This window comes from Patella vulgata, chromosome 1 (genome assembly GCF_932274485.2).
Source record: "Patella vulgata chromosome 1, xgPatVulg1.2, whole genome shotgun sequence".
Taxonomy (NCBI): Eukaryota; Metazoa; Mollusca; class Gastropoda; family Patellidae; genus Patella; species Patella vulgata.
Genome location: NC_065879.2, coordinates 8950601 through 8977118, shown reverse-complemented (window position 1 = coordinate 8977118; position 26518 = coordinate 8950601). Strand labels below are relative to the sequence as shown.

Sequence of the window (26518 nt, the reverse complement as noted above, 5' to 3'; positions counted from 1 at the left end):
ACAATCCACATATAATGTCATATGTGCTACAATGAGCAGGACTGTCTCCGATCAATTGATGTGCAATTGTTACAGGAACAAGCGTGCCAAGTTTCATTTTGATTGAATTTGAATTGGCGAAGCCTTAGGCTTTTTTCAAATAGCATTGCCTCCAAGAAGAACAAGATGGGTCGTGCATGGGGACCAGTTCCTGATCCAAAAATACAATATGTCTACATATATTTGTTTTTCGCATAGTTTCAAGCATATTGATTATTAAATACATCAAATAATCCGGTGTTTGGCAGACTGGAGTTGAGATCGTTTTCATTTGATGACAAGTCAACACTGCCCATGCAAAATTTATATCTTTATTTCAAATTTAAACTGAATAATTTCTTGATAGTAGTTATAAAGATAACCAGCGGCTGCCAGGCAGGATACGTCCACATTTTGCAAGAGATGAATAGGTAGCAAGCTAAAAACAAAAACGTTTTTTTGTCCAATCAGGGGCCATAATCCAGAAAGTTACGGTCTGAAATGTGAAAATATCAAAAGGGACTGAGATTTTTGGAATATAAAGATATGTTTTAAGTTTCATCAAAATTGGATAAAAATTGTGACCGCTAGAGGGTCCATAACCTTTGTATTTCATACTTATACACAATTTGCATAGAAAGAGCCATTTTGTCGAACAGTTTCATTTCGATTTTCCCGAAATTCCAATTGAACCTTCATTATGGTGGAATGGTGATATATCTAAACGGTTTTTAAAATCGGAACAAAAATTGTGGCCTCTAGAGAATCCACCAGCTAAAAATGCAATTTTTAGACCAATCAGGGGCCATAATCCAGGAAGTTACGTTCGGATATGTGTGATTATCAAAAAGCCAAGATCTTTTATGATTAAAACACATATTTAAAGTTTCATCCAAATCGGATAAAAACAGTGGCCTCTAGAGGGCCCACAACCTTGATATACCATATTTTTACACTATTTGCGTACAATTTTTGTCTGATTTTCACAAAATTCGAACTCAACCATCATTACGGTTTAACGTTAATATATTCACACGGTTTTTTAAATCGGATAATAATTGTGACCCATAGAGGGACTACAAGCTAAAAACGTGATTTTTCGTACAGTCAAGGGCCATAATTCAGGAAGTTACGATCTAATATGCGCAAATATCGAAAGGAACCAAGATCTTTGGGTTATAAACATGTATTTCAAGTTTCATCAAAATTGGATCAAAATTGTGAGCTCTAGAGGGTCCACAACCTTGATAGGACATATTTTTACAGTGTTTGCGTACGAGGGGCGGACATTTTGTCTGGCAGTTTTGATCTGATTTTCACGAAATTCAAACTGAACCGTCATTAAGGTGTAACGGTGATGTATTCAAACGTTTTGTTAAATCGGATAAAAATTGTGACCTCTATAGGGTCCACAAGCTAAAAGGCAATTTTCCGTACAATCAGGGTCCATAATTCAGGAAGTTATGGTCCAATATGCACGAATATCAAAAGGAACCGAGATCTGTGGGTTATAAACATCAATTTCAGTTTAAACCAAATCAGATAAAAATTGTGATCTCTACAGTGTTCACAAGCTAAAAACACGATTTTTCGTACAATCACGGGCCATAATCCATGAAGTTACGATCCGATACATGCGAATATCGACAGGAACCGAGCTCTTAAGGTGATAAACCTATATTTCAAGTTTCATTGAAATTAGGTAAAAATTGTGACCTGTAGAGTGTTCACAAACAATTGTGGACGGACGGACGGATGGACAGGGGTGACGACAATATACGTCCACATGAAAATGTGGGCATATAAAAACTAAAGCTACAAAAAATAATAATTACATTGAATAATAATTTGGAAAAATGCTGTATTCCTTTAATGTCAAGATGGTATCAATATTACCAGTCATCATATATATCCATCGTGGTGTGAAAATATAAACCTAACCCGTTTTTTGTTTACATTTCATATTTGAAAGAAAGTGGCTACCGTAAACTACAGCACCTTTTATATGGCAAATAAACTTGATCATAGTACAAGCTTCACTGACTTCGGTTTTGATAACAGACACAGACTTCATTATTAATTAATAAGTTTGTGCTTTAATTTAGGACTGCCACTTACATCCAAACCTAAAAATCAGACAGCGTAAACCTTTCCGTGACTAAAAGAGAAAGCTGTAAGAATTAGTAGATCGATAAATAATTCATGAGATGAAGATGAAATAAAAGACTGTGCACCAAATAAGGAAGCCAAGAGAAGCTGAAAAAAGCCAGCAGAAACCAAAAACAAACAGCAGACACCCTTGTTAATAGATTGTTGGTTTTGATAAATTTGGAAATGGGTTCTACCAAACAAGAAACTATCAATCTCGCAAATGACAATAAGACTACAATTCTTCTTTCGTGGGGCTTAATGTCCGCTTTCACCATGGCTTATCTTAAGACAACGGACTACATTTTAGAGTGTTTCAAATTTATAATCAAAACCAACAGAGTATTAAAGAGACGCGGGCGTTATAGGAGTGAGGATATTGAACATGTACCTTCAGACGTTAGCCGACCCCAATGTATACTTCCATTTCTCCAGGAGAGGCTGCGATTTTGTATGTTAGAACGATTTACAGGAGCAAGGGACACACGTCGTGCTGCGAGGTTAATTTCTTCCTGGGCAGCTATTGGTTAAAAAGGCAGGTGCAGAACATACAAGGCAAACAAGGTGATTGGTTGAAAATGCCCAAGCAGTAAATGACACATAAAACATTAGTAATCAGAAAAGTTCTATCATCAAGATCATTTTATATCAATACTAAAATTAAAATCGGAAAATCGAAATATCAACACTTCATATATCTAAGAAGCATTGCAAAGAGCCATTGTAAAATAAGCTCCTCTTAAAGATGGCTTACAAAGAACACTTACATATGTGATTTACTAGGCTATGATTTACGCAAAATCAAAATAAAGAATACATACAAATGTGATGTATTATTATTCAGTCACCTTTACTAAACAACTGTTTTATCTTTAAAATCTACGCATCTGAGAAACATGCAGGAAAATAATAATTAATGAAAGATCTTGAAGATAGAACAAGTTAGTCATTTAAAACGAGGGCATTTAGGTTAGGTGATTAATGACAGTGAATTATATGAACAATGTAAACACAACATCTATCGTATATAAATTGATTTAGAATTTAAGTCATTGAGAAACTTTGATAGATTATAGAGACAACAATTTACTCATACATGATTATATCACATAAATGTGCCTTTAAGTAACTGTGCATGATTTGCATTTTTACGAAAAATATCAAATTTCTTGCGGCTTAAGCCACACTAATTACTAAGATTGATTATTTAACGGTTAATTAAACATACATTGTGCAAGATTATACATTAATTAACCTATCCAGACCATAATCAACTCTAAATAGCATCGCTAGCCTGCAATCTTTAGTGGATTAAGAGCCGATTTACTGCATAACTTTCCTTCACGATTTAACGATTAAATGGATTATCGAGACTTTGCTGTTTATCGTACTGACTTTAGTAATGATGATCGAGGCTAGGCGGAAATTTCATCGCTTTGTTCTCGGTTCAAAGTGGATCAATTTGAATGAAACTTTCAGCAAATTGCCTTTACATTATCTAGTTTTTAACTATTATAGTGAGAACTGCCAACTTGTTATCAAATCTCCCATAATGTATCTTTAATTAAGAAACGATCAAAACATCAATGCTAGATAATCTTTTGGTTTCGATTCAATCAGATTAAAAACAGGCCCATCAATTATTGCCAAAAATATAAAGATGGCCGCTGTTATGTTACATAGGAAGTAGCATAGATCAATTGGATTTCAGTTCATTATATCTTTTTAAATATTGAACTAAATCGAACCATTTTTAGGCTGATATAAGAAATTCAACTTTTACAATATTGTAGTTTGCAGGTGATTCCTATATAACTCAAAATGGGGGGGGGGGGTATGGCCGAATGGTTAGCATGTACGTGCTGTATCATAAGGTCTGTCATTGAGACAACTGGCGTGATTTTGATGTCCCAGTTGTATGTGACAAGGAGTAGGTTGCCTGTCCAACCTTGTGGGTTTTTGCCGGGTCCTCTGGTTTCCTCCTGCTGCTAAAGACCCTCACGTGCAAGCGAATTATTGAAATAAAAGAATTTTCCAGATCCTCCGGTTTCCTTCTACTGCTAAAGAACCCATACGCGCAAGCAAATTATTGAAATAAAAAATTATTTCCAGGTCATGCGGTTTCCTCCAACTACTAAAGACTCCTATGCGCCGGCGAATTATTGAAATAAAATTGAACCATGTGTTAGTCACGAAATTACCTATTTGTGTCGAGTGGACGATAATCCCCATATCTCTCTCTTTATGAAACTCAAATCATGCTCAGAGACTTTACATAAAGCAGTTATTAGTAGTAATCATAAACACAGAATTTATCGTTTTCATCAACGATTTTTTTCTTTTTTTTTGCATTTTACATCATCGACACATAATAAATGTTATGCTTACATTATTATTTATGATGGATTTTTAATGAAGTATTTGTAAACAGCAAAACTTTATGGGAAGTTAATTTCAAAATATTTTTATGCGAAGGTTTCTAAAAGAAAGTTTGGGAAAAGGATGATTAAAAAATGTAACTAAGTTTTAGAAGGTAAAATGTTTTTGAAGTATAAAAATAATGGTCGGCTCCGGCTCTATATAAAGTTTTGCTGTTTGTTATTAATCTAAAATACCTTGCATGTCCCCTTTTTGAAAAAAAAAAGGAGATGAAAAAGTATTTTGTTTATTTATAAATATAAATTTGTTCTCAATGTAATGTGAGGAATATACTAGGAACATTTTCTTTGAAATAATTTTAATAATATTTCAAAATCATTGAGATGTCTGGTTGTCGTGGAAACCCATGCGTAAACCATGGCTACATCGGCATGATTAGCTACAACATAAAAGGAGCATATCATATTAGGTTGGGGAGTGGCATTCGTTTTGTTGGGAATAAAGGCAGACTTGAAACGTCCAAGACTTCAGGGTTTTGTAACAAAAGATTGTAGGGTTTTATTTAATTAACAGGGTTATTATCCGAAATGTAGGACTATCTTGGACTAATTCGATGCATCTGACAGCCTAAGTAACTATATTAAACTATTTACAAAATCTAATTAGGGTCTAATGTAACATTCAACAAATATTCCCAAAATAGCTTGAATGCATCTGACAGCGTTTTAGAAATACGGCATAAGAAACTTTATTAAAAATCTAAGAATTTGTTTTTGCTATGGTCTAATGTATACATTCAACAAATATTCCCCCAAAAAGCTTGTGACTTGAACATGAACATCCTTGACAGACAATATCCCAAATATATAACCATTAATTGAAAAAAAAAATTCAAACTGTCACGAAAAATATATTATTTGCCAAAAATATCCAGACAATATCCCAAATATATAACCTTGATTGGAAAAACTTTTTAAACTACCACAAAAAATACATTATTTGCCAAAAATATCAAATCTTCAATGAAGTTCAAATTACGCTGCAGGAATATTAAAAGTATCAGCCATTATATGTAGTAAGCCTAACAGTAGTTACCATTACGCTGCAGGAATATTTAAAGTGTCAGCCATTATGTAGTAAGCCAAACAGTGGTTGAGATTCTGTAATCATTAATGTATCTAATTTATTGCGGACTTACAATATATATCCATAATTTATCTTTTCCTAAGTTCTCTGGATCTAATTATACTTGAAAAAAATTTGCTTAGACTGCAGTGTTTCAGCCTACTCTTCACAGAATTCCAACTGTCAAGGGACTACATTGAGAACTACTAAGGGGTCAATCTGTGCACGGACCTTATATAAATCTATGTCTGGGTTGTTATTTGTACGTCTATCGAAAGAAAATTAATTTCCTGACTATTACTCGGCATAACCGCGTTAAAATTCTACTGCACCACTGACAAGGGGAAACCCAGGACCTCCTGCTTATTGAGCCACCACCTTACTCATCGAGTAACTAAAATTGAATACTGGGGAGGAGAGAAGGGTTAATTCCCCCTTAAAACATTCATGTTAACATTTGTTACAAACAATACCCTAACCTCACAATCAAGTTTATGTCTAAATCTGTGAAAATGACAAACATCTTTTATTAGTTCCTTTAGGAACTATCTCTGAGCGGACATTGTCCACTGACAGTTCCTATCCGTCCCTATACAGCTTCAATATGAAAATACCGCTTTTGGAATCCTTACTGACTATTTTTTTCACCATGATTCTTCTTTATTCGCCAAAGGAATCATTTCTTGCCACAGTTGACACACATTTCTAATAATTTAACATTATTTTCAAGTAGAATTCTGCGATTAAAAACATACACAGAATGTGTTTGAAATTATCAGCCATTACGTGACTCGAACACGTGCAGATCACATGTTTATTTAATCGCTAAATTCTACTTGAAAATAGTGTTGAATTATTATAAATTTGTGTCAGATATAGTAAGAAATGATTCCTTTTGGAGAAACATAAAAAATTACAGTGAAAAATAGAAGGTAAGGGTTCCAAAACAGTTTGCGAACAGAGTTGGGGAAGTGCGGTATTTTACCGTATTTTCATATTTCAGCTATATAGGGACGGATAGGAATTGTTAGTGGACATCATCCACTCAGAGACAGTTCCTAAAGGAACTAATCTTTTATGTCTGTTAAAATTTACTGACATATATCTTTGAATAAAGAGAACTTTAACGGAGATTTTCTTTGATCATGCGGTACATAATGCTACAAAAAATCATTTGGAATTTATCATATTTTTCGGGGGAACCACGGTGGCTAGGTGGGTAAGGAGCTGGCTCGCTAGCCTGGAGGTCAGGTGTGTTCGATCCCTGCATTGGCCGAGAAAGTTCATCCCGATTTTCCTACGTGGTTTCCCCTTGTCAGTGATGCAGGACGGAGGGCCTGACAAGGACAGCTGTCTAGTCCTTCGGATGAGACGAAAAACCGAGGTCCTGTGTAAACATTGGAATGCACGTAAAAGATCCCTTGGCAGTTGGAATTCGATATAAGAGTAGGCGATAGTGCCGCTGCCCGGGCAAAATTTCCCTCATAGCACACTGTATGGCGTATGCTTGTCTTCATTAGCCCAGTATAGGAGCAGAACAGTAGGACGTTAAACTCCATTTCATTTCATTTCATTTCATATTTTTCGGAAACAGCTGTCAGATTGCATCATTATGGACTTCTATATATGGATCTAACCTTCCGTAGGCTACATCAATAATCTCGTTTCCAACAGAGGAATGGATATGACATACAAGTAGCTTTATTATCGGCACAAAAGCAGCAAGCTCTATATGCTATGATGCAAATTTACAAAATTCCAAATACCTACATGTTGCAAAAAATTAATATTTAAAAAAGCAGGGCCCAAAATCATTATCAAATAATTGTGCTATATAAATGATCAACATATCTGACATTAATATGTGTCAATCTCACCTTACAAATAGTTTAAAATACGAAAGAATTAATATTTCTAAAACTAGCAATAGAAAAAAAAAGAGATGGTTCAAACTTATGAAACTAACCCTTAGGTTTTTTTTTTAAAAGAGATACTCCATGGTGATTATTCAATATACATATATTTATACATTCACTTATATAATGACGCCATAACGTGTTATATGTATATATATATATATCGTTCCATGCAAGGATAAGGTGGGGGGAATATATCAAGCCGACACTAAAGCAGCTGAGCACGTTCATCATTCAGAGTTATCTCCCCTACCTTCCTCATGTTCTTCACCAGGATGATGTAATGCTGGTTCATACGCAGCCAATTGACAAACAGGAACTGTCATCATAGGAAAATTCTCCCGACCAATCCGTTTTCTCTCCTCCTCAGCCAGAAGACCTTTACGTATCATTTCTTGTTGTTGTTTACGTCTGGTGGTAGTGGCTGTCACCAAAGATTTCTGCAAATGGACAAAATGTTGCTTTAGTACCAGTATACAAATTTTTATGTACTCTAAAATTAGTGAATGGTATAGACATTTAGGTTGACAACTTAGGAGGCATAATTTCGATATGCTTTAACCTTTCCTGCAATTCGAATATAACTTTAACTTTATATAAATTCAACTTTATTCAGGCACAAAATATTTGAAGCAAGATGTCTTTATTGTCATAACTTGCAAATCCACAAATGCATCTTAAGCAAACTTGAAAATAAGCCATCTTTCCTCCTTGTCACGTGAACTACAGGAGGGCATAACTCTGCATGATAGTTGAGTATCATAAGAAAACGGACATCATGATAGTTGAGAATCGGGAAAAAAGGGACGTTTAAAAAAATCTGTATCGTGTTTACCAAACTGCGATATGGAATTTAAAATACAATTCAGTTGCAGCCCTATTAGTCCTAATGTACAGGATATTATCTACATATTTTAGGGCCATTAATTATGTTTATAGCAGACGTTACTTACCGATTCCTCCTGATTTATGGTCACTTCTTCTATTTTAGTTTTAAAATGTGGCATCCATGGAGGATCAATGACGGTGAGATTTGGTAAACCAATCGTTGGTGATGGTAAAGTAAAATCTATTCCTGGAGGTGGTATCTGAAACATTCGTCAAAAAAAATATTTATATCTTAGAAAATTCTAATCGATACTAACAGGCTTACTCGCTGTAGATTTAAAGGGACAATAACACTCTTGCTGGCTTGAAAGCTCCAGAAAATAAATAATATCTCTATCTAAGTACTAGATGATTAAGTGTCCTACATGTTGTGTAAATTATCCATTACATCCTATTTTACTTGTCCAGAGGGTTCGAAAATATTTTTAAATCGAAGTTTCATTTGAAAAGGTTTACGTTAGACGTTTCAAACCATTATGTTGAATTTTTCAAATTTTTTAAATAACGTGTGTTAAGATGAAATTTGTATCATCAATTAATTGAAATATTGTAAAATAGTACAATTTGTTGACCAGAATAAAGATTGGGACATATTATTCAGTTACAACAAGAGTGGTATTGAGCCTTTAAACAATGCATGTTACTAGGAATTATATAAATCTGCTGTAATAATAATAATATATGGCCACTGTTTATTTTGTAATATCTGATAAAACATGGGCTAATGTTTCTATTACCTTAAAGAATAAATTTGCCCCTTCTTCCATTCTTGGCCAAACTTGATATCGAAATCTCCACAATACACCAAACCTATAAATAATTATAATAAACTATAATCAACGAGGCAACATGGAGGTAAAGTTTAATATTTAGTGTCTAATCAAAACTGTATTTTCATTATTTTCACACTAAAAGGCAATTCTTCAGCAGACGGCCAAACAAAGAGAGAGAAAGAGACTAACACAAGGTTCAATTTTATTTCTGTGAGGAAACTGGAGGACCCGGAGAATGCAGGGATCGAAGACCCGACCTCCAGGCTAGTGAGCCAGCGTCTTACCCACTTAGCCACCGTGGCTCCCATGTAATTAAGAGTGATTTATCACTATGGTTTCCACTCCTACCTGATGACAGCGTTAATTCTTTGAGCTGTTTCTTCATGTTGTAATTCTTTAATTAACATATTCCTGGCTTTATCTGGTGATTTCACAGACGACAACAAAAACACAGAAGCTGATAAATAAAACCAATATAGCTATTATTATACAATACAGTAAAAAGACTAAATTTTACATTCTAGTTTAAACATACATTATGCAAGAGCTAAATCTGTTTGTTGCAGATCTTTCTTTAGACCTGAAACGTTATCTAAATTATTAATTAACTTCTCAAGACCATAATCAACTCATGATGCCATCGCTAGCCTGCGATTTTTAGCAGATTGGAATACTTTTTTTGAAAAATAATTAAACATAAAAATGGACAATCAAGACTTTGTTTTCTATCATACCTACTTTAGTAATGATAATCGAGGCTAGCCTAAGGCTTATATCCCCGGTTCAGAGCGGAGCAATTTGACTGAAATTTTCAGCATATTCTATTTACATTATGTAGTTTTTAACTATTATAGTGAGAACTGTCAACTCTTTATCTAATCTCCCATAATTCCCCTTTAATCAAGGAAATAGTATATAAGTTATGCTGTGATGATCATTTAGTAATTTCATAGAAAAATTTATCTGTGCAAATGGTTATCCTCCAAGTAAGACATTTTGGTCATTACTCCTATTAGGCTGACTTTAAAAATATCTTTGTTTCGCCTAACGCGACCGACTAACTAAAACCACCCCCGACTTAAATTATTTTATTGCACTTTTCCGCGATCTTTTTATTTTATTTTGTGTGTCAACCTGAAATATATCACGAGAGTTATTTCCCTTTACTATGGCTATGGTTTGATTCATTATTGAAACTGGTTGATCAAGACGAAAGCATCATAGGTGTCGCTTCTCAACAAAATGGTTGTAGACGAAAGCACGTCCATTCCCACGAAATGATTCTGCCTCTATTTTTCTCGAAAACGGATTTTGAATATCCGTTTTCGAGAAAAATGAAGGCACAACCCGCACGATCGTTAAAAAACGTGTTGAGGGAGTTTCAAACGTCAGTTTCTGGCAATTCGTGTGTGAGTCGTGCATCACGAAAAATCCCGATGTCATTGATTTGTTTGACAAAAAAAGAAGACGAATGTTTGCACCCGGAAAATTATCAAGCTGTCAAATTAGCTCTTAAAAAAAAATCTGAAAAAAACCCCGACCTACCGACCCTTCTCCTCGATTGTGGGTCGGGTTTGGTGAAACAAAGATATTTTTAAGGTCAGCCTTATCTTCACTGCCACAAATGATCATCTGGCTCATTTAGAGAAAAAGAGAGTGAGAGAGAAATGGGGTTTAACATCCACTTGACACAAACTAGGTCATTTCGGGACTAACAATAACACATGGTTCAATTTTATTTCAATAATTTGCTTGCACATTGGGGTCTTTAGCTGTGGGAGGAAAACAGAGAAAACCCACGAGGTTGGACAAGTGACCCTACTTCTTGTCACATACAACCGGGGAATCGAAACCATGCCAGTTGACTCAATGACAGACCTTGTGCTTTCATGCGCATGCATTAAACCACCCAACCCCAAAGTGGTAGAGTGTTAATTTAATAATAAAATGATACGAACCTGCAGCAGCAGCCAGTTCCTGGTCACTCTCTAGTATCAGTTCCCACGCTACAGGCATCATATCAATAAAATTCTCCACACTTAATATTGGTGCTGCTTTTGATAGAATAGTCATTGGACACTGTGTTAGTCTCTGAGCCTGTGGTCAAAATGGCAAGGTTATCAATATTTCACGTCTGATTGTATAACAAATTCTGAAATTCTATCAGATCAATTCAAACATACAATTCAAAATCACACATCAAAATGATTGTTGAATGAGAGGTGCAGGATATTTGATGGTTAGACTACCTTCACTACAACCATGGTGTTGGACAACTGCCATTTAAGAAGAAACTCCACAAGAAGAAACTCCACCAGGACAACTGCTAACTCAGACAATTGTTTTGCAAAATGAAAAGAAATGGGGGTTAACATCCTACTTTTCTGCTATGACTGGGATAATGATAACATGACAAATTGTTGCTCAGGACAACTAAAAACTTAGGAAACGAAATGTGAGGGAGAGAAATGGTGTTTAACGTCCACTCGACACAAACTAGGTCATTTAACCTATGGTTCAATTTTATTTCAATACAATTTTTCGCTTATGCGCAGGGGGTCTTTAGCAGTGAGAGGAAACCGGAGGATCTGCAGAAAACCCACGAGGTTGGACAGGCGACCCTACATCTTGTCACGTACAACCGGGGAATCGAAACCACGCCAGTTGACTCAATGACAGATCTTATGATACAGCGCGCTAACCATACGGCTATCCAAGTCTCGAGCTTGTGTGTTGTTTCAATATATTACTTAATGTCTCGCTCTCGACCATTAAACCACACTTAATGCAAACGTCAGGCATATTCTAATAGTAAATGCAGGAGGACCGCACTCTACATGGGGGGGGGGGGGGGTGAAAAAAAAAAAAAAAAATCTACAAGATAAACCTGCGGACAAGACAGAAAATAGACATTGCATCAATTAAAAAAATATCAAATCAAGTGAATGGATCCGGGGGCCAGCTGTAAGTGTCCACTGCGCTGTACAGTCCCGGGCTTGTTGTGACACAGACTTCACTCAAATTTGAAAACAATCAGGAATACAAAAAAGACGTAACAGAAATAATGCGACCAATCTTGACAGTTTGACCAAAAACATTACAACAAACCTGTGACTGTAGATATTTTAATATTGGAGGATCTTCTTTTATTTCTTTTGGTTTTTCTTCTTTCTTCCAAGTTGGATTCAGTTTTAATTTGGTCATAGAAACATCGGATTTGATTTTCTCCAGTAATGGTGTGCTTTCCCTTCTCCTAGTTGGTGACGTCAGCTGGAAAATTGACTCCTGCAATACCAATGTTGGGATTTCAAAATTTTTCTTGTTGGACATTTTAAGCGAAAATAATAGGGCATAACTCTTATCGTTATTTAAGCAGGCCATTTCAGACCACAATTCACAAATAAAAATCATTTGTCAACAAAATATTCAAATATTAATATATGTGACATATATGATTAATTTCTACGTGTTGTCCACTATATATTACCTCAATCTGTTTCAAAGCCTTCCTTTAACACTGTGCATGATAACTGACTCTTAAGTTTACTTACAGGAGAGAGAGAAATGGGGTTTAATGTCCACTCGACACAAACTAGCTGATTTCGGGACTAACATATGGTTTAATTTTATTTCAATAATTCACTTGCGCGTAGGGGTGTTTAGCAGTAGGAGGAAACTGGAGGACCGGGGATTCGAAACCATGCCAGTTGACTCAATGACAGGCCTTATGATACAGCCAGCACGTGCTAACCAATCGGCCATCAAGAACTATTTCACGTGCAGTATAGGATGTCGATAAAACGTGCATTGTTTACATCAGGAAGAATCAGTGCCTTTTACTTATCTCACGCCTTGAAGAACTATTTTATGTACCCATTTATTCTTAATAGGAAATATTTTTTATCCAGATATACTTCCAACACCATTATTTTCTAATATAGTGAGCTAATTAACTCTCCCCGATGTCATCCCTTTCAGTGATAGTAGTGGCCTAGCGAATATTCACAGCTAATCAGTCTGATATCATCTGGTTAATTCATACAACATGACCACCATATCTTTTATCCAGATATACTTCCAACAACTTTATTTTTTTCTTCATAACTTTATAAATTGGTTCAGAATTTAATTTGAAGAAGAATAAAGTTAATATTGAGAGCTAATTAACTCGCCGCGATGTCATCCCTCGCAGTGATAGTAGCAGCCAAGGGAATATTTACTGCTGATCAGTTTGATATTATCTGGTTAATTCATACACTGAGCAGTTTGAACTTTAACTACTCTAATAATAATGCACATACAATCCAGTCTATTATAGTTTCTCATAAAAACATTTTTTATTCCTGAAGCAAGTACCAGATGAATAAAATAGACATATTGCCGTTTTGAATGTCGCAACCTGGGTTCTTAATGATATTTCTAATAAATGTCTGGTACAAAGTTCAAAATGTCATGTACCATTTTATTATTTCCGTTTTGAATGTTGCAACCCAGGTTCTTAATGATATTTTTAATAAATGTCGGACACAAAGTTCAAAATGTCAGGAACTATTTTATTATTTCCAAGGCACAATTTGCATTTTTATGATTATAGAAAATATATTTAGAGATACCAGTAGGCTACTTTCTAGACATGTAATGAACAGCTAGAAGTTTTTATAATAATGACAGCCACAGTGGTTCAGTGAGTAAAACGTTGGCTCACTAACCATGAGATATGACATACGAATGAATAAACAGTATTCCTTGTCAGGCCCTCAGTCCTGCACCACTGACAAAGGAAAACCATGCTGGAGAATTCTGGGGAGTTTTCTCAACCAACATCGGGATCGAACTCCGAACCACCAGGTTAATGAGCCGGCACCTTACTCATTGAGCCAATTTTGCTCCCAAATTTCTTTATTATTTATAATCCCCGCTCAACAGTAGAACAAAATCAGACTTTGGTGGAAATAAGACGTTCGTGTTAGTAGAACAGAAACAGACTTAGGTGGAAATGAGACGTTCATGTTAGTAGAACAAAAACAGACTTGGTGGAAATGAGACGTTCATGTTAGTAGAACAAAAACAGACTTAGGTGGAAATGAAACGTTCATATTAGTAGAACAAAAACAGACTTAGGTGGAAAAACAACGTTCATGTTAGTAGAACAAAAACAGACTTAGGTGGAAATGAAACGTTCATATTAGTAGAACAAAAACAGACTTAGGTGGAAAAGAGACATTCATGTTAGTAGAACAAAATTGGACTTAGGTGGAAAAGAGACGTTCATGTTAGTAGAACAGAAACAGACTTAGTTGGAAATATGACTTTCATTTTAGTAGAACAAAAACAGACTTAGGTGGAAATGAGACATGTTTTATTCATCTTCATAACGTCTCGGGTTGAAAGACCTTTTCCTATTCATATTAAACAAACGATTAAAAATAACTAACCCGTCTTTTAAGCTTTTCTTTCAAGTCATCTTTCCTGTTATAATTTCTCGATTCGTGTGCCTCATCCTCTTCAGTCGATTCATGTATTTTACGTAAAGCTGTGATGAGACGCGAACAACTCCGTCTTTGTCGCTCATAACAATTAGGATGACAGAAGTTCTGATGAGGACAGATAAAGTTGGACAAATTGGCAATCTGAACAACAACCTATTCGCAGAAAAAACAAAATGGTATAGAATGAAATTAGGAATACAATTTGATTTGGTCCAAAACATTTGTTTCTTTAAAAAAATATATACATTTTAGCAAACAGTTGAATAACTGTAATGAAATATTCTATACAGTAATGCAAGTGATGTAAGTAAGGATGTAACGGTTCAAAAATTCTTGAACCGGTTAACTGGTCGTTAAAACCCCAACCGTAACCGGTTAACCCATAAAATTTTCTTTAAAAATATTTGTTGCACCAAAATTAGACTTGATAATATATTCTTAAATTATTAGTATTACAGCTTTTAAGTTAACATTTGCAGTCAGTACAAATTCCATTCATTCATTCTTGATGTTTCATTTCTCAATCTTGCACGCTGACAGGTCACGTAGGCCCTATAGATAGACCAGTTGAATCATTGAATTGAAATCATGTTGATTTTTTTTTTAAAAAAAGCTTCACTAATACTTCATAAGATTAGTTATGAAATCAGTATTTGAAATCATATCTTTGGATTTTTAAATACAAAATAAGTTTGATTATTCAACGTCAGCTAATTCCAAATAATTTACTACAACTTTGACCCCATCTGCACAGCATCGCGCACTCGAGTGATAATATAAACAATTTTACTATGATATCCTCTCTATTTTAATATTATTTCATCACATCAAACTTGTTTCATTTCGAGACTTTGTTTATGGAGTGATGACGTTAATACTGTAAAACAATTAATTTGTCAATCAATTGAGATTTAATGCTTGACAGCGAGTGCTAATAAGGTATACATTACAAATGTCAAAACCTGAGCGTGAATTTAAAGTTGTTAACTTCCCGAGACTTATTACAAATGACAAGTGCTATTTGAAATATTTATGTGGTCTTAGTGAAAGAAAACAATGTTGTGGCTATCATTCCTGGGTTTGAAGGTCAGGTATCATATGAAAACGAATACCGATTAGTAATTTTTTGAACCGGTTCAACAGTGCAACCGAACCGTGACCGGTTAACCGAGTGACCGTTTACATCCTTAGATGTAAGTAATAAAATCAAAAGTAGACTTGAAAATATCAGTGCAACCTCACAACCTAATATAAATTATAACATAATATAAACTCTCAAAAGTAACCAGAAACTAATGTCAAGCATTTTCACCAGTAATATTTGCAGTCTAGAATGACCAATAGTAAAATTGACAGGCAAGGTTTTTTTCGTATCAATGCAAAATTAGAATTTCAAAGAACTTAACCTTAAAGTGAAATAAATGCGGTTTAATTCATTTTTTGTTTTGTTTAAAACACCTTTAAAAACATTTCAAATTGGAATAATTCTAAAGATGGTCATTTTCTTTTGAAAAAATATCTTGCTAATTAGAAATAAACAAAAGACTTTAATATTGATCGACTGGCTATATTTTGAAGTAAAAGCTCTGATTTGAAAGAAACTATATATATCCACCTTAATCCACGGCAGATCTTGATAGAGTTGTTCATCTTCCACTTCTTGATCTCGATCACCAGGACTTTCTTGTGTGTCATCGCTTAACATGGTCACTGATTCTGTATCTTCGGTTACTGGATCTTCTTCAACAAACTTACCTTCTGATTGTAACGATTGACTACTCACTTTACGTGATCGCAGACTACCCATTTGTTTAATACCTGAAGAAGAGAGAGAAAGAGAAATGGGGTTTAACGTCCTACTGTTCTGCTCTGAACTGGGCTAATGAAGACGGGCATACGCCATACAGTGTGCTATGAGGGAAATTTTGCCCGGACAGCAGCACTACTGCCTACTCTTATGTCGAATTCCAGCTGTCAAGGGATCTTTTACGTGCATGCCAATGTGTACACAGGATCTCGTTTTTTCGTCCCATCCGAATGACTAGACAGCTGTCCTTGTCAGGCCCTCCGTCCTGCATCACTGAAAGGGGGAACCACGCCGGAAAATCTGGATGATCTTTCTCGGCCAATGCAGGGATCGAACACCCGACCTCCAGACTAGTGAACCAACGTCTTACCCACTTAGCTACCGTGATCCCCCTCCAGCAGGTGAAACATCATACATAGTACACAGTATACTTACTTCCACTACCTTCCTGTCTCTTAAACTTAAAACTGCGATTGTGTCGAAAACTTGCATTATGGGTAGAACCTCTTCTAAAATGACGGAGTAGTTTCTGACGACCTTGAGCTAACCTTCGACCTAAAAAAAATGAATGATAAACAAATTATATCCTATTTAAAGCTTCTATCTTTATTTGATTGACGATAATATAAACACCGCCAATTTTTGCTAAAATCTTTTGATTGGCCTCTTTTTAAAACGATTGAATCTAAAGCCTGGATATCATCTACAGTTCATATTTGAAAAGCCCAGGGGAATAACGATCGAAGTCACTTTTTCAAAGAACCCCAGTTAATGGCGCCATCTGGTAGCAAATTGTATAAGCTTTCTGTGGAACAATCTATTTCAGGTAAAAACGATCAGAGTCACATCGAACCAAGGCCCTTCTGAAATTGCCTCCCGAACAAATACGTTCATTGTACCCTTTATTTGACCTTAATTTGGCTGAAAAGTGGAATTCAGTTGTTGTACTGGTAATTATGATTCGTATTAAACATCATTTTGAAGTTGTAATTAAACCCACTCGTTGTCCTGTTCGCGTCAAACATTCTCGTAAGTCTGTTTTGCCTTTTATCCCCTGCACTCTTCATTTTGTTTTGGTATTCCTGAGTATGTTTTAGCATGGATGAAACAGTGCAGGTTTAGACATGTCCCAAAATTGGAAATTACAATTAGCTACTTTAAAATCTATCCTCGGTATTCCCAGTGGTATTGTTCCTTTCTACTCCACTAATCCCTGGATCCATTCACTTGATATTCACGCATTCCAATTATCTGCCCATTATGATTTCATTGGCCACATAGGTTGTTTCTACGAACCAATCAAAAATCAGATTACATACCAGTCTTACTATCATTGTTTATGTTCGCCACAATACAGCAGTTTGTACGTGCGATTATGAGAAACTTAACAAGAAATTTAATTTCAAAGTAGTGACATGCACAGAAAAAGATGTCCTGAAGTATTCCAACAAAGTTTACAACAATGATTCGACGATCCTTGTTTCAACAAAATGGGACTTACCTCCCTTTACCCACCTGCATAATATTTATGGAATTTTTTGATTGGTGGATAAAATTATCGCAATGATCAAGGGGAGATAATTTGATTTAAATCATGTCCGCAATAACCTTGTTAAAAAGACTATTCACAAAAACTTGTTGACTACTTCAATAAAATTAATTATTTATGACAAATATTCTATTTCTAAACTATCAACAGCAGGCTCAGTGAATGAGGCTTACCAATAATTATCTTGTTTAAAGATCCATTATGGGAGATTAGATAAAGAGCTGGTAGTTCTCACTATAATTGTTAAAAAGTAGATAATGTAATGGGAATATGCTGAAAATTTCAGTCAAATTGCTCCACTCTGATGCAGCGATTGAATGTTACGCCTAGCCTCAATCATCATTACAATAGCCTCCATTTTTGGATTTAATCATCAGATCGGATTCAAATCCAGTGAAAGTTCGACACATCGAGATAATAGCTTGGATAAGTTAATTAATGTCTAATAATTTAGACAACATTTCAGGTTAACAGAAAGACGTGCAATAGGCAAATTTAGCTCTTATTTAAATTATTGTGGGCTTATATAAGAATCGTATTTTTAGACAAAACTAGTTCACTTAAAATATGACTTAAGTTAAACTACAGGATAGATTGGAGTATACAATATATTTTAGTTTTACAGATCATATTCTAGATCAGTTAAATATGACTTAAAGGGACAATAACACTCTTGCTGGCTTGGCAGCTCCAGAAAATAAAAAAATAGCCTTATTCTAAGTACTAGATGTGTTAGTGTCCTACCTGTTGTGTAAATTATCCATTAAATCTTATTTTTCTTGTCCAGAGGGTTCAAAAATATTTTTAAATCCAAGTCACATTTGAAAAGCTTTACGACAGGCTTTTCAAATCATTTAGTTGAATTTTTCCAATTTTTTAAATTAGGTGTGTTACGATGAAATTTGTATCATCAATTAATTGGAATATTGTAAAATAGTACAATTTGTTGACCAGAATAAAGATTGGGACATATTATTCAGTTACAACAAGAGTGGTATTGAGCCTTTAAGTTAAACTACAGGATAGATATTTTAATTTTACAGATGGTACTCTAGACCTACCTCTTTCTTTCTTCTCATCTTGATTAGGATCTAACACTGATATAGATGTCGTACTACTATGTATAGAGTCTGATCTCTCAGTTAATACAGCAAAACTTATTTTACGATCACCAGGACTTCCTACTGGACCTAAAATAAACAATAAAACTCTATTACATACTGAAAGCACGACTGACACAAACAAAAATATTTCAATCAGAATATTAATATTCAAGGTTTTTTTATATAGTTAATGAAAAGAAATGTTTAACACAGCTTTACCAAGTTTCTAAATATGGAGACTAATGATTTCGTAGTTTCAGATGATAAAATTGGGGGTTGGGGGGAGTGGCCGATTGGTCTAAGGCGTGCGCGTTGCATCATAAGGTCTGTCATCGAGTCAAGTGGCGTAGTTTTGATTGCCCGCTTGTACGTGACAAGAAATAGTGTCAACTGTGTTTTCTCTGGGGCCTCCTTTTCCTCCCACTGCTAAAGACTCCTCCACGCAAGCAAATTATTGAAATAAAATGTTAGTCCCAAAATGACCAAGTATGTGTAGAGTGGACGTTAGACCCCAATTCTCTCTCTCTGATAAAATTCTGACAATGCTTGCTATTTTCATCATATTTGTTGATATACATTACATATGATATAAATTACATAGTTTACTGTCAAAAGAATCCTTGTTTGTGGCTATTACTGATCGACACAGAATGACGGCTAACTCAAAGAAGTCATGGACAAGAAATTTTATGACCAACCTGTTGCTTGGGGAAGTTCTGCTATGTTTGATTCAGAACTCTTGTCTGAATGACCTGGACTACTAACAATACTACTGAATCGTCTGGATGTAACAGTCTTTTCCCATACATGATCTCTTTTTTGACTGCGAGATTTGGGTAAATACTGGAAAGTTTCTCGTAGAAATGTTGTAATCTCCAACAAAACCAGACAACCCAACATTTTCAAGGCATACGGACATCCAGTTCCTTTTGCATTGACAGATGCTGAAATGGAAAATAGATAATTATTGTGAAGATTCCTAAAGTTATCATGAAATGGCTGAGGTGGATGGGTTGGGTGATTAAACAGTCTAATGCGTGCACTTTAGATCAGAAGGTCTGGTCTTGAGTCAAGTAGCATGGTTTCGACATGACAAGGTGTAGGGTCTCCTGCCCAACCCATTTTTCTCCCTCTTAACACATAGCAAAAATATAAAATTTATGTCCTGGAAGTTTTTAGGACCTCTTTCCATGAAGTATTCTGTTCATGCAGTAGAGCTAGAAAGCAAAGCTAGCCGGGTATCTCATTCTCAGTGATGCAGGACAGGGGGCATGACACAGATAAACATTTAGTCATTTGGATGGAGTGAAAAGTCTCATGGTCCATCATCATACTTCCTGGTGTGCACATGCATGGCATATGACAGTCTTCAAGAGCAGCCTGGAGGTCGGGTGTTCGATCCCTGCATTGGCCGAGAAAGTTCATCCCGATTTTCAGGCGTGTTTTCCCCTTGTCAGTGGTGCAGGACGGAGGGCCTGACAAGGACAGCTGTCTAGTCGTTCAGATGGGACGAAAAACCGAGGTCCCGTGTACACATTGGAGTGCACGTAAAAGATCCCTTGGCAGTTGGAAGTCGATATAAGAGTAGGCCATAGCGCCACTGCTCGGGCAAAATTTCCCTTATAGCACACTGCATGGTGTATGACCGTCTTCATTAGCCCAGTTTAGGAGCAGAACAGTAGGACGTTAAACCCCATTTCATTTCATTTCCAATTGGTTCAGTAGGCTATTCCGTTTAAAGAGATGTTTCTTGAGGTGTTTAAGGGGTGGGTGGATGGCTGAATGGTTAGTGTGTGCGCGCGCTGTATCATAAAGTCTGTCATTAAGTCGACTGGCGTGGTTTCGAATCCCCGGTTGTACGTGACAAGGAGTAGGGACGCCTGTCCAACCTCGTGGGTTTTCTCCGGGTCCTCCGGTTTCCTCCCACTGCTAAAGACCCCTACGCGCAAGCGAATTATTGAAATAAAATTAAACCATACATTAGTCCCGAAATGATCTAGTTTGTGTCGAGTGGACGTTAAACCCCATTTCTCTCGCTCTCTCTCTGTGTGAGGTGTTTAAAAATAATTCCTGTGCAATGAATTTCAATACCTTGTATGTGTAATGCTCAGTTAAAAAAAAATATTTGTTTTACCTTCATCTAGAAAATCTTCTTCTTCATCTTCCATTTTTAATTCTTTTCTTTTACTTTCATCTTTAATATCGTTGATGATAGACAGACGATCAGCGTGTTCCTTCGCTAATATATACTCCAACTGACTCCCTAAATTCTGTAGAAGTAGGAAAAATTATAGTTACATTTGAAACCAAGTAGGAAAAATTATAGTTACATTTGAAACCAAGTACATAGACATTTTTCTTGTTAACAATTTCAACGGTTAATTTTTCTTGTTAATTGTTATAGTCATTTTATTTCACTGTTTTATTATAAAAATTAAGAGTTTTTATGTAAGGTCAAACCAATTAGAATTTGTGCTCTTTGGGAATAGGGGGGTTGGGTGGTCTAGCAGTTTAATACGTGCGATTCAGGTGCTACGATATGATTCGTACCATGATTCAGGTCAATATTTACCAAGAAAACAACAGTATAAATGATTAATTGATATTTTTAGTCATGCTGATTTTGAAGAAATAAAACTGCTTTATAACACGATATTGATGTGGATCAAAATAAGGACCAAAACAATTTAAGAGTGTTTGTGTACCTATGGATAATGTGTGAAGTGAATAATTAAGCATGACAGGTTACTTATACTGAACTGATAAAAAAACAATAATCGCGATACATCGTTTCAGAGTCTCACGATTCTATACGCGGATCGTGAGAAGGTGTATCGCAATACATTGATTCCTAATACATTGATATATCGTGCCACCACTAATTAAGACCCTGAAAAACTATAAATTAAATTGCTTTGGTCTAATTGATTTTATTTACAATATTCATTTGGACTCAAAATCAAAATTTAAGAGCGTACCTCTGCCCAGGAATAAAACAGTCGTCCAGCAGCCCTTTTGAGCATCAAATTACGAAGATATCCAGATGGTTGTCCTCTATTTTGTAGAGCTGCCACAGTGTGTCGAAAACTTGGCAGGTTTAATTTCATCCAGTTTGGCCAGTCACCATGGTTACAGCGATGTATAAAATGAGCACACTCCAACAACATGGCTGCTCGTGAAGACACAGGAGCATCCTTAATAAAAATAAAAATTGAGATATAGTCCTAAAACAACTGACTAACCTTCATTCTCTATGATTATCACTAAATATTTTGTCATATTTTGTGGTTTAACGTCCACTCCACGCTACTAGGTCATTTCTGGACATATGGTTCAATTTGATTTCAACAATTCGCTTGTGCGTAGGGGTCTTTAGCTGTGGGAGGAAACCAGAGAAGCCGGAGAAAACCCACAAGGTTGGACAGGCAACCCTACTCCCTGTCACATAGAACCGAGGAATCGAAACCACGCCAGTTGATTCAATGACAGACCTTATGATACAGAGCACCCGTGCTAACCATTCAGCCATACAACCCAGCCACCCCGCCACCCCCTTCCCTGTATTGCCCAGATCCCACATGTCCCCATTCTTCCTTTGTATTTGTCAGATAACGAAACTTTCCCTTTATTAACTTACCAAATCCAACATGGCTGCCACTAACTGTGGATCTGGGAAAGAGCCTGGTGAAGAACATTCCATTAAGAAGGAGAAACGAAGCATTCCTGATCTGATGAGAAATTTATCGACAAGTTTTCTCTCTTTCACTAATACTGTTTCATTTGTTGTATCATGTATGTTACTTGTTTTACTGCTGCGAAAATCTGAAACGTGACAAGAAACATAAAATTCATTAATACTTCAGATAATCTTCACAGTTAAAGTATTGAGGAATAAACTCTCCAATCAGCAGTTATGTGTAGGATAGAGCATGAGACTGAAGTTATGCTAGGGAAGAAAGACTGATAAAAATAACCTGAGAAAAAGGAAAACCGAGGCCAATTACATGTACGGAAAATGAGAACATCCTAGAATTCCAGAAAGAAAAACCTTATATCAGGTATTCTTATGGGGAAAAAACCCTATCCTGGAAGAATAAATCGTAACAGTTTTTGAAGAAATTCCCCTGTATATATTCAAAGTCCCCCCCCCCCCCCCGACATTCAGACCCCAAGTTATTCCAGGCATTGAATATACCCTAAAGATCAAAGAGATTTACCGTTAAAGGTTCAAAGCAATAAAATAACCAATGGTAGCTAATGCCCTTTATGACGTAACAATGATGTATGTGTAATTATTAGTTTGTTACGTCTATTATTAAGATAGGTTGCCAGGCAACAAAACATACGCCCACAGGGCTGTAACTATGAAAGTAATCAACAGAAATTGTTGAAATTCGACAGACTTTTTCGTTTTACTAATTCAAATAATACATTTCAATTTCATACAGATCGGATGATAATTTTTGTCGTTCGACAAAGTAAAACAAGGGCCATAACTCTAGAAGTAATTGACAGAAATTGCTGACATTCAATAGGCTTCTTCATTTCACTAATTTAAATGATGCATATGAATTTCATACAGACTGGGTGATAACTTTTGTCGTTCACAAGTGTTCACAAGATTCAACAATGTGAAACAAGGGCCATAACTCTAGATGTAATTAACGGAAATTTGCTGAAACTCAATAGGCTTTTTTTCGTTTTACTAATTTAAACGATACCTATAAATTTCATACAGATCAGATAATAACTTTTGTCGTTAAAGCATTCACAAGGTACAACAAAGTGAAAAAAGGGCCATAACTCATGGTGTAATTAACGGAAATTGTTGAAATTCAATAGGCATCTTCGTTGCACTAATTTAAATGATGCATATCAATTTCAAACAGATCGGATGATAACTGTTGTCATAACAACAAACTGTCACAACAAACTGGAACAAGGGCCATAACTCTAGATGTAATTAACAGAAATTGCTGAAATTCAATAAGCTTCTTTGTTTTACTGATCTAAATGATGCATATAAATTTCATACAGATTAGAGCATTAACAAGGTACATCTTTGTTTCACTAATTTAAATGATACGTATCAATTTCAAACAGATCGGATGATAACTGTTGTCATTAGAGCGAAACAAGGGCCATAACTCTAGATGTAATTAACGGAAATTGCTGAAATTCAATAGGATTCTTTGTTTTACTAATTTAAATGATGCATATAAATTTCATACAGATCGGTTGATCTTTTGTTGTTGGAGCGTTCAGAAGAAGCAACAAAGTGAAACATGGGCCATAACTCCAGACAATATTAACGGAAGTTATTGAAATTAAATAGGCTTCTTCATCTTACTAATGCAAACAACATATATCAATTTCAAAACAATCAGATCATAAATGTAGTCTGTAGAATGTTCACAAGAAATTGTGGACGGACGGACGGACGGACGGGGACGACGGCAATATACGACCACATTTCCATGTGGGCGTATAAAAATTACAAGCAGTCAACTTTTTAAAAATTACGGGGGGTCACGGTGGCTAAGTGGGTAAGATGCTGGCTCGTTAGCCTGGAGGTCGCGTGTTTGATCCTTGCATTGGCCGAGAAAGTTCATCAGGATTTTCTGATATGGTTCCCCCCTTGTCAGTGGTGTAGGACGGAGGACCTGACAAGGACAGCTGTCTAGTCGATATAAGAGCAGGCCATAGTGCCGCTGTACGGGCAAAATTGCCCTCATAGCACACTGTATGGTGTATGCCAGTCTTCATTAGCCCAGTTCGGAGCAGAACAGTAGGACGTTAAACCCTATTTCATTTCATTTAGTTCAATTACTAAATGTCATTGAATCGAATATAATAATATAGACCTTATTACTACTTACCTTTGCCCAACTTTCCTTTATTCCACGCCTTATTGGCCAATTCTTTATCTACTGACATTCTCTTACGGGCACTGAGGAAGGTCAACGTTGCGTGACTAGCTGCTTTAAAAGACATCTTAGCCTTGGCACGGTGAACGTGAACATCACTTTTACTGTCCCTTCTGTCGAGATTTTGAGGATGTTCGTGATGACTCTCTTCCTCATGATCAGATTTTGCCTGACGTCTCCAACCTAAAAACGAAATAAAATTAATTAATGTCTTACTTTCCTGAAAAGAAATGGAATTTAAAATCTTATTTCTTTTCTGCGTAAGTTGAAAATACCAGATCATAAAATGTTAAGATTTTCCTTTTAATTTTTGTCATTTATTTATATAAGTTCTACTATAAAATGGGGGGTTTGGATGGCCGAATGGTTGTATCATAAGGTCTGTGATTGAGTCAATTGGTTTGGTTTCGATTCTCCGGTTGTAGGTGACAAGGAGTAGGGTTGTCTGTCCAACCTAGTGGGTTTTCTCCGGGTCCTCCAGTTTCCTCTCACTGCTAAAGACCCCTAAGCGCAAGCAAATCATTGAAATAAAATTGAATATGTTAGTCCCGAAATGAACAAGATTTTGTGAGTGGGGGTGGACGTTTTTAGTTCGCTACATATATTCATCTTTAGAGAGAGAGAGAGAGAGAGAAAGAGAGAGAGAGAGTGAGAGTGTTTATATAGTCCACTCAGCACAAACTAACTTTTGGGGACTAACATACGGTTCAATTTTATTTCAATAATTCGCTTGCGCGTTGGAGTCTTTAGCAGTGGGAGGACCCGGAGAAAACCCTCAGGAGGTTGGACAGGCGACCCTACTCCTTGTTACGTATAACCGGGGAATCGAAACCACGGCAGTTGACTCAATGACAGAGCTTATGATACAGCGCGCACACGCTAACCATTCGGCCATCCAACCCCCACATTCAACTTTAGATACAAGTATATGTTTTGCCCTACCTATATTAAATTTACTGAATCTGCGTCTGGGTGTGCTATAACCAGACGGGGAATCTTCTTCAGCAGCCGATATACTGGTCCGTGGACTTTTCCCATGTGCACTTTCATCTAATAACTCGGAATCACTGGCTGCATACTGAAACATTAATGACTGAAAAACAGAGGGTAACATGTTATTTATTAATTATTAATATATCAATCAGATTACAAGGACAGCTGTCTAGTTGTTCGGATGGGACGAAAAACACATGGTAGGGTGTTATTTATTAACTATAAATATATCAATCTGATTACAAGAACAGTTGTCTAGTTGTTCGGATGGGATGAAAAAACACATGGTAAGGTGTTATTTATTATTTATTAATATATCAATCTGATTACAAAGACAGTTGTCTAGTTGTTCGGATGGTACGAAAAACACATCGTAACGTGTTATTTATTAATTATTAATATA

The 26518-nt window shown here is 35.9% G+C and overlaps 1 protein-coding gene across 1 annotated transcript in view; it reads right to left on the bottom strand.

Moving 5' to 3' along the window:
• The window catches only part of LOC126812444 (protein unc-80 homolog), a 96332-nt gene that overhangs the window by 55819 nt on the left and 13995 nt on the right, over positions 1 to 26518 (bottom strand). Inside the window, exons 10-26 of the mRNA XM_056103426.1 lie at positions 26065 to 26215; positions 25075 to 25305; positions 22833 to 23017; positions 22174 to 22389; positions 21330 to 21465; positions 19894 to 20139; positions 19154 to 19282; positions 16979 to 17098; positions 16352 to 16554; positions 14683 to 14889; positions 12356 to 12532; positions 11206 to 11344; positions 9596 to 9704; positions 9212 to 9284; positions 8540 to 8674; positions 7840 to 8026; positions 2558 to 2686 (exon numbers count right to left, since the gene is read on the bottom strand). Coding sequence (XP_055959401.1) covers positions 2558 to 2686; positions 7840 to 8026; positions 8540 to 8674; positions 9212 to 9284; positions 9596 to 9704; positions 11206 to 11344; positions 12356 to 12532; positions 14683 to 14889; positions 16352 to 16554; positions 16979 to 17098; positions 19154 to 19282; positions 19894 to 20139; positions 21330 to 21465; positions 22174 to 22389; positions 22833 to 23017; positions 25075 to 25305; positions 26065 to 26215 — 2773 coding nt within the window. The remainder of the gene's footprint in view (positions 1 to 2557; positions 2687 to 7839; positions 8027 to 8539; positions 8675 to 9211; positions 9285 to 9595; positions 9705 to 11205; positions 11345 to 12355; positions 12533 to 14682; positions 14890 to 16351; positions 16555 to 16978; positions 17099 to 19153; positions 19283 to 19893; positions 20140 to 21329; positions 21466 to 22173; positions 22390 to 22832; positions 23018 to 25074; positions 25306 to 26064; positions 26216 to 26518) is intronic.